Raw genomic sequence first — 14,261 nt, 5'->3', positions numbered from 1 at the left:
CACACCAAGTGCTCTAACTTCCTGAGGATTTTCTGTCACTCTCTGGCAACTGTGGGGTGGTGGGTAGGTGCCATTATTCTGTGTGACATAAAACTTCAAAAAGTTTATGTACCTTGCATGCCAGAGCCACCTTCCCCAAAGGAGTGCACAGCTGCCCTCACCAGTCCTAAGCCCAAGTTCCCAGGACCCAGGCACCCAACCCACCCATACTTGAGGTCCCCAGGATGGTTCTAGAGACACCACCCCCTGCAGTGCCTGCACTGGAGCCTCCAGGCCTTACAGACACTCACTGGGCAAATCCCCACCAGCACGAGCACTGCACAGCGTCCTGCAGTCACAGGTCAGGGGCATGTCCTGGCCATCGGGGCCCTAGGAGAACCACCGAAATAGACAATCCAAATGTCCGTATGATTGGTTTAATTTTTTTCAGCAGGAGAAAAAAGAATAAAGTTACAAGATTCTTTTAATATTTTTCACAATGTTAAACTAAAACTGAGCTCTAGGCTATGTGTGTAAGTCAATCTAGGACACAACGGGTTAAATAAGATTTCCTCTTTAAAGATACAAGAATTTCAGCTTCCCTTACATTTAACAAACTTCACAGAACAGATACTGCAGGGAACAAACCCTTCCTCCCTCCCCAGCTCGCCCAGCAGGCTTGAACCTGGCTGCGATCCCTGGGTGCACGGTCCCCAGCACTCCCCTCCCAGTGCTACTGGGACACAAGGGACTAAGAAGGGCAAGTGGTGCCTCGCTGAGGATGGCCATGTGGCCAGAGGGCTGTGGCTTAACAACAGTGGTAAACGCTGGGCAGACCTAGCCCCTATGCCCTGGGCTGCCCTAGAGTGAGGCGCTGGTCTGGGTCCTGAAGCAAGAATTAAGGCCGGAGATTCTGCAGTGGGTCCCATCTGACGGGGTGCAGAGTGGATGTAGGGTGGGAAAAACATGATTTCCTATTTGGAATTTTGGATCAAGACACTGTATTTGTAGATCCACTGTTCATATGGAGAGCAGACCTTGCTCAACTACACAAAGTCGCTGGGCTAAACCATCCATCAGCAGTCAGGCATGGGCAGTTCCATGCCAAGCCACCAGGCTGGGACAGATGGCGCGTGTGTGGCACTTAGACCTGATCCAGGCTTTCAAGGGAATCCCAGCATCTACCCAGCCCTGCCCGTAAGACTGCTAATGGTTTCTATCCAGCCCCATGTACCTACCCCATTCAGGCTCAGTCTGAGAGCTGCCTCCCACCATAGCTACCACCAAACATTCTAGAGAGAGCCACACCACAGTCCTGTGCAGCCCACTGTCTTCCCTTCCTTAACCTACCCTGAGGTGGGTGGCCTGTTAGTCCTCAGACTATGGCTGCACTCAAACAAGTGGAGGCTCCTGCCAGGAAGGACAGAAACTTCCCCAGATTCTTTTTTAAAAACTCCAAATACAGAAATCTGCTTGCAGGTACAGGCCTCAGCCACAGGGCTGCCACGAGCAACACTCTTGCTCTTGGCAAGCTGCAGCCAGAGCCAGTGGGTCATAGCCACGGATCCTGTGCAGAAAACGTGGGGATCATGCGTGGACTAATCTTGAGTGGAGCTAATTTTCAAAGTGAAGTTGTCCTCCTCCTTGTGGGACAAATTTCCCCACAACCTTCAGGTAAAGGCTTCCTCCATAAGAATCTGTCCCCACCCCCACTTCCAGCACTGAGGGAGAGCGAGGCCACTGCCTAGCCCAGCCACGTGGCCAGTCTCAGCAGCCTCCCGTGGCCAAGGCACACGTGGCCATCAGGTCCTGCTGGGACCAAGCAAAAGTGAAGAGGTGAAAGGCCGGACACGAAGAGTTCCTGTCAAAGCCGCCGTGTGGCTGTGAGGCCTGCGCCTCCTCTCATGACTCAGTCCAGTCTGGACACATTCCGCTTAAGGCTTTTGTAAGTTTGACTCCAGCAGTGACAGGTATGTGTTGTTTCAAATCCACTAGCCATGCTCAAAAAAAATATTCTTCATGTTTTAATTTTATACAATGGCTAGCAGGCACCTTAGTAACCAGCCAGAAATCAATTTCATCCACCATCAACCCCTAAACTACAGTACCAGGATGGCTGGCTAAAGAAAGGAAACGGCCGGCTGTAGTCTGACGCGTGCCCAGTACAAGGTGTCTGGCTGACTTTGTCCTAAATAAGGCTAACATTAGTGAACTAAGAACAGCGTCGTGTAGTGGCCTTGCGTGGCCTTCAGGAGCACCCCTCCCCGATGCGCTGGCAGGAGCGCCCCACTTTCCGGTCCAGTTTCACCATTTTCATGATGGCTTCCTCACGGCCGCGGCCCATATGGTCGAACGTACAGTCATGCTGCTCGGGGAGGCGGTGTAACATACAGAACACGTAACCTAAAGGCAAGGAAGCAGAGGAGACAGATCATTTGGGGCCTCACTGTCGTCTGCAAGAAGTGGTACATGGTAGGGGATGTGGGATCAGTGCAAGGCTTCATGCTGCTGAGCACCCAACCTCCAGCACTTCCCACCCCAAAGATCTGCAGCCTCCCCTAGGAAATGTGGAGGTTTTGGTCTTGTCCCAGTGAAGCAGATGAAGAGGGAAAACACACAAGCATGAACTCCCAGCAGCAGCCAGGACCCTGTCCCCTTCTGTCTTCAGGTGGACCACAGCGCAGGGCAGGAGTTATTGGAAAACAGTCTGGTTCTCAGGCCAGCTGGGGTGTCGAGGTCAGGAGAGCAGCTTACGGCCAGGCCAGCTCAGAAGCCCCTGCAAGCTGTGGTGGCCACCACAGGACAGACTTGCAGGGCCAGGCTGGAATCACACCCACAGGGAATGGGGCTCCTAACTGGAAACACCTTCCAGCCCTGGAAAAGGTAACACACAGGAGCCGCCACTGCCGGAGTGCTAACTGTGAGGTCATCTGTAAGGACCCTGTGCTCTAACACCCTGAGAAGGCAGAGAGGAGGGGCCTAAGGACTCCAACATGGGCGGTCCTCCGAGGTAGAGGTCCAGGGGAAACACAGATTGGTACATGAGAAGAGCAAGTCTGAGGCCTGCAGAGCAGGGAGAAGTGCAGGTGGACAGGGTGCTCTTCAAGGAATGAGGAGGTCGCCTTCAGGGTCAAGACATCAACTCTCAGTGTCTGCAGGCAACTGTCCCCTCCAGCTCCCCAGTAAAGCTCTATTACGCTGTGGTGTGTGCAGCCCTCTTCAGAGTCAGGAGGAGACTCGTGCAGAGGACCACTGCAGAGCCAACTGTTCCCTCCCCACACCATTCTGTGTAGCCATGCCTCCAGTCCTGTGGGTCTCAGCAGTGATGGCGGGCCTTGATGGATACAAACATGTCCTAACCTGTTCTCCCTGTGTCTGGAGCAGCTTACAGTGGCCTCTGGAGACAAGGCCCTGAAGGTAGAGGATTAACTCAAGATTCACTGACCCTAAATTTAACCATTAACTTCACCCAATCTTGGAGAGAGATGTGTGTGGAAGGGGAGGCAGGGTCTTAAAAGACACAAATGCCAATCACCCTGCCTAGCAGCTGCTTCCTTACACTGTGTACAAGGGCACGTGCATCCAGCTGGTGGGCAGAGGGTATAGCCTGGGCCATTCACTGTTGGAGAAACACATTATTAACCGCTTCCCAGGGAGAGCAGAGCAATGTGTTTGATTCTAAATTGGGACTGGGTTTAAGGAAAAGAACAGAGATGCAATCTTTGTCTCCCGAGAAGCTGATCTCCCACTTGGTCGAAAAGCAAAGCTAAGATTAATGAGCTTTTGTGTTAGAGTCACTGATAAGTTCATTACTCCCAGATACTGGATACCAGCTGTCTGTCTCCTGAAAGATCCCACAGCAGAGCCCGTGTCCTAGGTACACGTTCTTCATCTAACATGCTTAATCATCCCACCTGTGAGGGGAAGCTGATGCTAGGCAGGGGCACCAACAGGTATTTCTGTCACTGAGCCCTGGCATAGTTCTGTGCATGCAGCACCTACAGAAGGGCAAGGGCTGCCGGCTGCCCCTCCCTTCAGGATGGCGAGGGCTCTCTCTCTCCTGAGCTGGTGGAGCTGTGGGAAAGCAGCAGAGATGGGGCAGCGGGAGCTTCCAGCCTAGCTCAGACCCCTTAGTCAAAGCAGATCCAGAGGGGAGAGCTGTAGCAAGGCCCTCAGTGTCCTTTAGGCCTGTCCGGCCCTCCTCTGACAAGGGAGACACACTGGCAACCCCTGTCCACTAGGGTGCTTAGAGTTGAGAGTCTCCATTCCACGCCCTACACACCTTCGGATGCAGCCAGAGGCCTGGCTCTGAGCTCTGTAAGCCGGAAACTTACTGAGCAGCAGCTGCACTTCCGGAGTGCCGGCAACATGGGGAGGGACCGGAGGAGACATGTGGCCACTTCTCCATGGCCATACCCAGGTTATTAGACGTATATATTATACTCAAGTCCTATTATGATTACTCACCGGTGGAAGTTACGGGTTGGACCTTGTCCCTGGTGCTGAGGAGGCTCCAGACCGGCACTGAATACACCCTGCACCATGGGTAATCACTGACTGGTAGGTGGAATTCCATTTTTTTAGAGGTTTTTTTTTTTTTAATTTGCATTGGTGTTTTGTCTGCATGTATGTGTGAGGGTGTGAGATCTTGGAGTTACAGACAGTTGTTAGCTGCATTGTGGATGCTAGGAATTGAACTCGGGTCCTCTGGAAGAGCAGTCAGTGCTTACCCATGGTGCAGGGTTAACGCTGAGCCATCTGGAATTCCATTTTTTAAACTTATTACAGGAAAACTGCAGTCGAGCATAGGCCAAGCAGCTGAATTAATAAATCTCCACCTTCCCTTCTTGGGAACACAACCTTTCCAGAAAGCGCTGCAGGGGTCACAAACTCTGCCTGCAAACTCAGCACTTCTCTAAGTCATTTGTTAGAAACCAGAGGGTGGGGTAGCAGGGCCACAAATTCTAGGAGTCTCAGAAACAGAGGGAGGACAAACAGTTTTGGCTTCTTTGAAACGGTTACAGAAGATGGCAACAGAGCTGCGATGCCGTCACTGTGGCTTGCAGAGCACCACACAGTTCTTCTCCTCCCAGCTCAAATGAGACTTACTCCTGCTATACACTGAGCTCCACTCTCCTTACACAAAGTGCCACCCCCGCCCCTCCTTGCTCAGGAGCACAGTTTTGAAAGCAGTTTCAGTGTACTGACTTACCCTCACTATGGTGTAAGTGGCTGAAGATAATTGATGCTCACCCCCAAAACAGAACACCTAGGGTGTGACATGACCTGCTAAGTACAACCCCAACAGGCAGCATGGGATCTGTCCTGTGCCACACAGCCAGGTAAGTTGAGTTTCTTGGACAACAGCTTGAAGCTGGCGTTCCTCCAAGGTGTCTGAACAATTTTCAACAGATCTGGACAAGGTGCTCAGGACTGTGTGTGAATGTCTCTTTTTTGGAACAGACCCTTCATTAAGAAGGGAAGTGAAGAGGCAGCTGGATTCTGAGCACTTTGTTCCCAGGGCAGTGCCTGCCTTTCTCCTCTGGACGGCATCCTCTCTATGTGGACCAGCCACTGTCCCTGTTTCTGACAGGCCACTCTGGGAGGCTCAATCACAGACGTTCCAGTCCCCACAACCTAGGATGTGGGTTGGAAGGTCTCCAGAGGGGCTGGGCAGTCCCACTCTCAGTCTGAGACCTCTTCAACTCAGCAGGCAGCACTAGGAAGGTAAGTGGCCATATCATGCCAGGGTCTGCCCAAGCCTGCAACTGTGGGGTAGCATGAGAGACAGGGAAGGACCAGAGGCTCAGGACCTCCTGCAGAAACTTCTGTCTACACAGAGTTTTCAGAGAGTAGACAGCGGGGCTATCAGCTCACTCACCCTGAACACAGAAGTGGGCGGAGATGGGGCTAGAGTGATGGCAGGGTGGTTGAAAGCACAGAGCGCTTTTCCAAAAGAGGACCTGGCACCAACCGTGACAGCCCAGTTCCAGGAGACACCCTCCTCTCAGCTCCATAGAGCACCAGAGATGCATTTAAGCACATAAATTTAAGTAGAAAGAGAAACCTGGAGCCCAGGTCCAGCACATCTGGATTAGACACAGAACACATGGCTCCAGCCAACCATGTGCTACACATGTGAAAACAACGTCCTGTGACTGATGTGTAAAATGCCATCTGTTAGGAAGCCAAGTTCTACTCTTACCCAAAGCCTTCAGCGCTCACAGCTGAAGCTCAACCCAGCTAATTCTCAGCCGTAGCTAATGTCACGAGGGAAACTATTCTGGGCCTGGACACTGGGAGCATGCATAGATGCCACAGCAGGCAGATAGGCCATGGCGACCAGCGCTTTGAAGAGTTTCCAAAACAGCAGAGCAATATTCTCTGCTTCACCCCAGAGCAGAGACTGATTGATATCTGTGAGCACCACCCTACCTAGTACAGGTAGGTACTACCTGGGGCAAAACACGGTAGCCACATCACAGTTCCCTCCTTGACACTGACACTGTAGTGGGATGACCACTACAAGGGGGCAGGGCAGAGCTGGGAGCCCAGTCAGCATCTCTCTCCCACCCTAGGATCTGAGCAAGGGTTCGTGCTGTTTTCTTCTTGGACTTTGTATTTAACCCACACCTGGGCAGAAATGCTACTTACTGGCTTCATCTCAGAGCAAGCACACCTTTTCAAGGTGGCAAAACCAGGCAGCTCTGAACGCTCAGGTTTTAATTAACCATGCATTTGCTTTCCAGCAGGTCCCCACTCAGAAAGCCCCATGTGCTCTTTAATACTGGGACAGGACAAGCCTCAACTGCTCAGTGTTTCTACCTCACTTTTACATTGTCCTACTCATCTGAATTTCAAACTGTTAAAGGCTCAAGCGGACCATTAAAATCCTGACAAGCCTGAAGAGGAGCACGCAAAAGGCTCTGTTGGTGTGCAGTGAGGTGGCAGTGTGCAAGCTGCCCACGGAGGCCATGCTGTCCAGCCTTACAAGCGCACAGCAAGTAGAACCTATACAAGATCCCTCAAAGCTCCGTGGAGCCATCTTCAAATCGCAGCACAGTGGACATCAAATATGACATCTAAAGTGTCATTTTAAATTGACAGTGCTGGGGATATATTCCCTCATCACAGCATAAAACCAAGCACAGTGGCAGATATCTGTAATTCCAGCACTAAGAAGGTGTAAGAGGGCTAGGCGGTGGTGGCACACCTTTAATCCCAGCACTGGGAAGGCAGAGGCAGGTGGATCTCTGTGAGTTCGAGGCCAGACTGGTCTACAAGAGCTAGTTCCAGGGCAGGAACCAAAACTACAGAGAAACTCTGTCGCGGGCGGGCGGGCGGGCGTGCGTGGTGCGTGCGTGCGTGTGTGTGTGTGTGTGTGTGTGTGTGTGTTAAGAGGATCAGAAGTTCAAGGTCATCTTTGGCTACAAAGCAAGTGTGAGAGCAGACTGGGCTACATGATATCCTATCTCAAGGAAAGAACAAACACAAAAATGAATCAAATTAAATGTCCCCGACCTCTGTATCTAAAATTCCAGGAATCTCCTTGGAAAAACAAGTCCTGTTTTCCAGCAAGGAAGTTTCTTTTTTTTTGTTTTTGTTTTTGTTTTTCGAGACAGGGTTTCTCTGTGGTTTTGGAGCCTGTCCTGGAACTAGCTCTTGTAGACCAGTCTGGTCTCGAACTCACAGAGATCCGCCTGCCTCTGCCTCCCGAGTGCTGGGATTAAAGGCGTTCGCCACCACCGCCCGCCACCGCCACCACCGCCCCGGCCTGCAAGGAAGTTTCTTAAGCCTCACGACAGCTCTAGGACCCCAGCTCATTTGTAAGTAGAGTTGGGATCATAGGCGGTACAGCAGCACAGCTAGACAGCCTTAGCCACTTACATTCCACATCCGCTGACCCAACGCCCAAAGCAGAGTTTGTAGCTGAAACAGATGCATTAAAGGATCTCAATGCATTCATTTCATCAGCTCTGGCACAGGGAAAGCAGCTACAGGTGCCGAGGATAGAATATGTCTGCTCAAAATTCTCCATCCCTGCTTCCCACGATAGAGGGAAAGTCATTATCCGAGAACCAGAATTAGACTCCAGCTCAGTGTGCTGGGTTTGTGCCCTGTTGCAGAAGAAAAGCAGGTGGTCAGAAGTCAGCTGCCCAGGGCCCTGAAGCCAAAGCCCTGGTGGATCACCGAGCAGGCCTCTTGGTCTCTCCTCCGAGGAGGGAAGGATTAAAAGTTACCAAAGGTGTCAAGCCATACTGGGAGGTTCTAAAGCAGAATGTGCTTTTCCCGAATCAAACGCCTGAAATGTACAAATGCTACATAGGCCAACAAAATGCAATTCGAGGCAGAGGAGACAGGAGCCTGAACTCAGAGCTCATTTGTACACTGATGGGAAGGAACCACCTGGCACATTCATCTCAAGCTTGAGAGAGGCAGCCGTAAAAGTGAACTGTCTGTCACAGACCATCTGTGAAAACAAGCCCCACCCTGCTACAGGCCTTTCACTACTGCTTCTCCACAACTCCGGTCATGAAAACGTCCCCAATGCTCTTGCCCTGCTTTAGTGTCCCCTGTCACCCACGAGGGACCCTCATTATATCTGACCTCCACCTGCCACCACGAGGGAGTGGATAGAGTAGCACCCATGAAGGATGCTGCACAAGGAGGAGGGGCAACTGGGCTCAGCCATGTAAAGCTGAACTTTATTGACAGAAAATGGCTCACAGAAGTTTCCACCACAAGAAGTGGCTACCACCTCTACGCCCTTGGGAGCTCTCCCACTTGCCTGACTGTCTCTCCTCTCTGTGGGCTGCAGTAGAGCAATGTGGGTCAGCAAGATGCCTTCTCTGGGGTGGCACACCTGCTTTCAGTGGGTCCTGATATGCATAGTGGTCTCTTTCTAACCCTCCTTGTCTTCTATAAGACAACAGCACAGTTTCCACAAGACTGGTCCACAGTTGCTGTGTAGGTGAGGGGGAAGTGTGACCCATCCAGCCCAGACCAAAGAGAAGCCATCCTGGCTCAGGGACACTCAGCAGCTCCTGCCAGGCTCCTGCCCCCAGGAACTGAGCCCTGATCAGACACCCAGGAAGCATCTTTACAAGCAAGACTAAGCTCATTCTATAACTGATGTCCATATGGCAATGAAGTCAGACGGCATCAGACTGAAAGGCCACACCCTCCTCTCTAGAGCACCTATCTCCAGCTCTCTCTGCTATCTCCCCCATGTACTAGGTCATTCACCTGATACCATGACAAGTTCCGTACCACGGGATCCTGGGTTCTGTCAGGATGACCCATTAAGAGTGTGTTATGGACACTGAGTCCCGGACATGGGCTCCAGCTGCAGCTCTGACTAGAGTAAGGCTGGGACTTCCCTGGAACTTCTCACTCCGTCCTCACAGCGGAGGCTGAGCTCAGTTTCTGCCCACCTACCTTACTTCTCAGTGGAGACTAAGGTACCTGCCTCCTCCCCAACCACAAACCTATTTCCAAGGACTAGTGATGCATGCTAAGTGGCCAGTCCAGTAAAGATTCCAGTTGAGAAAAATGCTAATTGCAGAGAAGCCTCGTTTAACTATAATGAAGACTACCAGGAGCCCTGATATCTTCTAAGGACAAGGAAGAGCGGCTCGCATAGAGTGAGAGTCTCGCAGGCAAAGGCACAGTGGTTCCAGGTTTGGTCACAGAGGGAACTTCGCGTCTGAGATGCTAGGCTGGAGCGGTAAAGGGCACAGGAGAGAAAGCAATGGCTGTGGTCGCTGCACCAGCGTCAGGCAATTTTATGTGAAATTTTTAAGGTGAAATCTCTACAGGTGTGTGTACGTGCTCATGCCCAAGACTTACCTCACAAATCTTCAATTACATTCTGGAAACCTTACTCATGGAGGAGGGGTCTCACTGAACTCACACAGCATGGACACGGCTAGTCTAGCCAGCCAGCTTGCTCCAGGGACTCCCTTATGAGTGATGGAAGATGATCATGTTGGTTCTGGGGATCCAGACCAACTGCTACGCCATTACCACAACCACTACATGCTTTTTTCTTTCTTCTAGTAACTCAAAAAGGTCACCATGAGATGTGTACAAGTACAAGCACACGTTCCTGTATTTTCACAAAGTCCTATTTTCAGAATCGGTAGTCTCGCATCTGCTGTTTACTCCTGAAGATTGGGATTTGGGGAGAGAAGCTGGCTTCCTGGTCCTGGTTTATTTAGTTTATGTTAACACACTTCCCTGGGAGGGAACATGGCTTAGACATGAGTTCAAATGTGAAATCAGACACAATAGCTGTGAACTGACCACCCACTGTCCAGGCTTTCAGTGCAGAAAATGCTACCCCACATCAGTGGGGGAGAGGGTACACATGCAAGGACATCAACTGGCCAGCATCAACACTGACCACTCTACAGCTCAGGACACTGTTCCCATGGTTCCTCCGTTTTTGGACAGCACCTTGCTCTTGAGAGCTGAGACCTGCTCAGGGCTGGGCCTTCATTAAACCCTCTCTCCAGGGTTTAAACTCTGCACATGCTGACAGTTCTAAACATTGTCTGCAGAGCCATGCCATTCTCTGTTATCTGCTTGAGACTGGCATCTTCCCGACTTCTCACACTCAATCTCCAAGTCCCGTGTATCCTCTTCCCAATATTGAGTGTGTACTTACTCTCTCCCACAGCTACCCCATTGGGAGGCAGTTCCCAGGACCGCTGCCACCATGCACTGTCTTCCAGGTCAAAGCTTTCTCACAGCAGCACAAGGTAGATGATTTCTGCCTGTGACCTCACTGAGTAAACCTTGTTTTCCTGCTGACTTCATCGCCTTCCTCCAAGGCAGTCCCCCATGGCACCTCTCTCTCACACACCATCCTGGACACAAGTACCTCCCACATGGGCTTGTGTTCATGCGAGCCTCAGCTTCGAGGTCTCTTCCTTATGAAGAACCCCTAGATTCTCATGGTATCTTGGATGATTTCAATTACCTGTTACAACTGTAACTTTAAAGACACTTGTGCAATTTTTTTCATTTTAATGTCTATTTAGCTGACTTCATAAAACCAAGGACCACAGTTCTCTAAGTCCCCATGTACCTCTGGAGCCTAAGACAGTGCTTGTTTCTGTCAAAGTAACAAAGCTGGAACAAAGGAGCAGAGGTCACAACGATAATGTGTCCTCTCAACCTAAGGGACAAGAAAAGTCCAGCAATGAGTTTGAGGTCCTCACTCTCTCCTCTCAGCAGCCACAACCAGCCCAGCTCCTAGCATCTGTGCTTGCCCATGCTTTGTGATGTCATCCTTCGGACTTCCCTGCCTCGCTGGTTGCTGTTCTCCAAACCCTTCTCTTAACAGCCCACAGAGCAAGGACCCCAGTATAAAATCCCATCTAGAACAGGAGCATTCACTGGCACCAGACACTTCCTAGTCACCTCCTAGAAGAGTTCCTATAAGAAACTGTGGTCTCCACAGACACCCCAGGTGGGCTGGCCACCAGGAAACTCCCTTCACCAAACCTCCACTGACTGACATTCCTTGCTTCATAAATGGCAAATCCCCACCCTGCCAGTGCTCATGTCAGGTCCCAGGTCCCTCGTCCTCCCTTCTCACAGACCTTACTATGCTCATGAGTTGCCCTTCTCTCCATCGCATGCAAAGCTTCCATGGCAGGAACAAGCACAGCATGCTGAAGGACCAGTAACAATGGGCTAGAATGCAGACACCAATGGCTCCATCACGGTTTGCTAGAGCCCCCATCTTAGAGCATTTACAAAGACTTTGGGTCATATGGGTAAATGTTTAGGATAGCTAGGCTGAGAGGTACTTGTCTCATATTTGTTAATTCCTCTTAGAATATAACAGAATACTGAATATAATAAAGTTCACGAAGAAGACATCTCACTTTCTGTTACCCTTCCTAGAGGCCATGTCAGCATGCCACCAGCCCTTACGTATTCTTGGGAGCCACACACAGCATCATTTCTGCTTCTCGACACAAGATATTACAATGTAAGTTAGGTCATGTCACTCTTGTGCTTAAAACTTCAATGCTAGGAATAATGAACTGGCCAAGGCTGGTAAGCCCCTATCTGGGCGCCGCCATCCCCACTCTCCTGCACTGGGCTCCAGTCCCACGATGAGAACCCATACTGGCACATGCTATACTCTTGGCTCAGGGTACCTCCTCCCAAATGTCCAGTGTGACTCCTGCCCTCATCATGTTACTACTACTATTTTGTTTGTTTGAGACAGTCTGTCTCTGAAGTTTCGGAATCTGTCCTGGCACTAGCTCTTGTAGACCAGGCTAGCTTCGAACTCAAGAGATCCACCTGCTTCTGCCTCCCAAGTGCTGGGATAAAAGGTGTGCACCACCACTGCCCAGCTCACTGTTACTTTATGATACCTTGGTGATGCTTCCACCTGAAGTAACTGAAGTGATCCATGTCTACCCTGTGTGCTGCACGCCTCCCCAAAGAGTAACAGCACAAGAGGCACAGACTCTCTTTCTGTTCTTCTGGAACTCAATGACGAAAGGCACATAAATAATTTTAACAGATGAATTACTAAAAACAGAAAGGGATTATTTCTAGCATAAAGGGACATTCAACATTAGAGGACGGTGTCCTCTCTTACTCCAGAGAAGCCCAGCACAAGTACTTCCAGTTTCACGGATAACCAAGGTGCGGCAGGTACCATTACTGACTGATGTGGGCACGTGTGTTTGTGCACTAGCAGGTTCATTTTCTACTGCTGGGATTAATCCGAGCTTCTCCTCAGAGTCACACATGGATATATGAAGATGGCATGAGAAGCTCTTGGGAAATCACTTGGGAAATCACAAATAAGCTGTATGGACAACAAAAAACTAACCTCATCGGAGGCCCCTACTGATGTTCGCTTCTCCCTCTCCCTAGTATTTTGGTCAGTTACTCACAGATTCAACAGAAAATTAATCCTGGTATAACAGTTCAGCTCTAGGGAAGAGCGATTTAATTGAAGCAAGAGCATTAACATAAATCTAGGTCCTTAACTTGTAAATCTCTTCCCGCTCTTCCTGGATAAATTTGTAACTTGGCAGGGCACAGTACAGAGAAGCGCATCGCACTATGTACCTATGACAAGGACTCAGGAGCCTCACTGCGCTGACAGAGTTGCTCCCTTCCAAAGGTCAGGGATGACACAGATCAAGTAGGAAAGATGTTGGCATGTGTGGAACATTCTGGTGATCAGGAGGAAAGAGCTAGTTGGGCCTCACAAAAACTCCAATGGTAGCTGCCATACTTCCCCTGGAATGGGCTCTCAGGATTTGTCTTTAATTGGAGCATCCTCTGTGTGCCGCCCCCAATATAGTCCAAAACCAGCCATTTCCTGGAAAGCAAATGCAGGTATTCTGACAACTAAATACTCAACAGAAACTTCTGGGTTGAGGAGAGCATTGAACACTGGCATGAACCTGGTCCCCATATGTGGAGATATTCTGTTTGTGATTTAACAAATAAAGCTGGCCTAAAGACTAATCATAGTACAGAGCTAGCCACACTAGTCAGCCATAGAGGCCAGGCAGTGGTAGCTCACACCTTTATTCCCAGCACTAGGGAGGTGGTGATCAGAAGGGAGACTGCTGGGCAGAAAGAAGAGTATAAGGCAGGAGGAGACAGGACTCCCCATCTAGCCTGAGGATTTTGCAGAGGTAAGAACTAGTGGCTGACTGCTCTGCTTCTATGATCTTTCAGCTTTCACCCCTATACCTGACTTGGGGTTTTTATTATTAAGACCAATTAAAATTCACACAGCACCTACGGCCCTGTGGGTCTTTCTAGAAGAAGTGTCAGAGTGGAGTGAAGCCTCTGGAAGGCTACAGCAACAGCTGGGTATTGTCATAGGCCAACGTGACCCGTCCTCCAGGCACTGTACAGTTTAGTGTGTGCAGGCCTCTGATCACCCTGTCCACTTTGACACAAAGGGGTCCCCTGTCCTGTCTGACAGTAGGGGAGTCTCTGGGAAAGCCAATCCTTGAGGATGGTGATACCTACACTAGGTAGCTGTCTGCAAAGCCTTCTGGGAGAAGAGGAGGAGGGTAACCACACCCACAGGTGTGACAGGGCAGGTGTTGAGAGGCCAGCCATCCGGCTGTTCTGAGCACTCCAGTGAACCACAAAGCTGTCAATCACTTTTTCTGTTTTGTCTCAGAACTCCGCTGTGTCAAGTCTATCTCAGCAGACCCCAATTGTGGAAGCTCTCTTTCCTATCAGTTAGGGATGAAACAACAACTCAGCCAGTCCAGCCC

At 50.4% G+C, this 14,261-nt stretch overlaps 1 protein-coding gene across 1 annotated transcript in view; it reads right to left on the bottom strand.

The window, feature by feature from the left end:
* Positions 1-400: 400 nt before the first annotated feature.
* Zfand3 (zinc finger AN1-type containing 3) overlaps positions 401-14,261 on the bottom strand; it is a 201,406-nt gene continuing 187,545 nt past the window's right edge. Inside the window, exon 6 of the mRNA XM_050138618.1 lies at positions 401-2,382. Within this exon, the coding sequence (XP_049994575.1) occupies positions 2,228-2,382 (155 nt within the window). The 3' untranslated portion in view covers positions 401-2,227. The remainder of the gene's footprint in view (positions 2,383-14,261) is intronic.

This window comes from Alexandromys fortis, unplaced genomic scaffold, assembly GCF_014885135.2.
Source record: "Alexandromys fortis isolate MF-2015 unplaced genomic scaffold, M_Fortis_MF-2015_v1.1 scaffold_9, whole genome shotgun sequence".
NCBI classification, from domain to species: Eukaryota; Metazoa; Chordata; class Mammalia; order Rodentia; family Cricetidae; genus Alexandromys; species Alexandromys fortis.
This window is presented reverse-complemented; position numbering and strand designations above follow the sequence as displayed.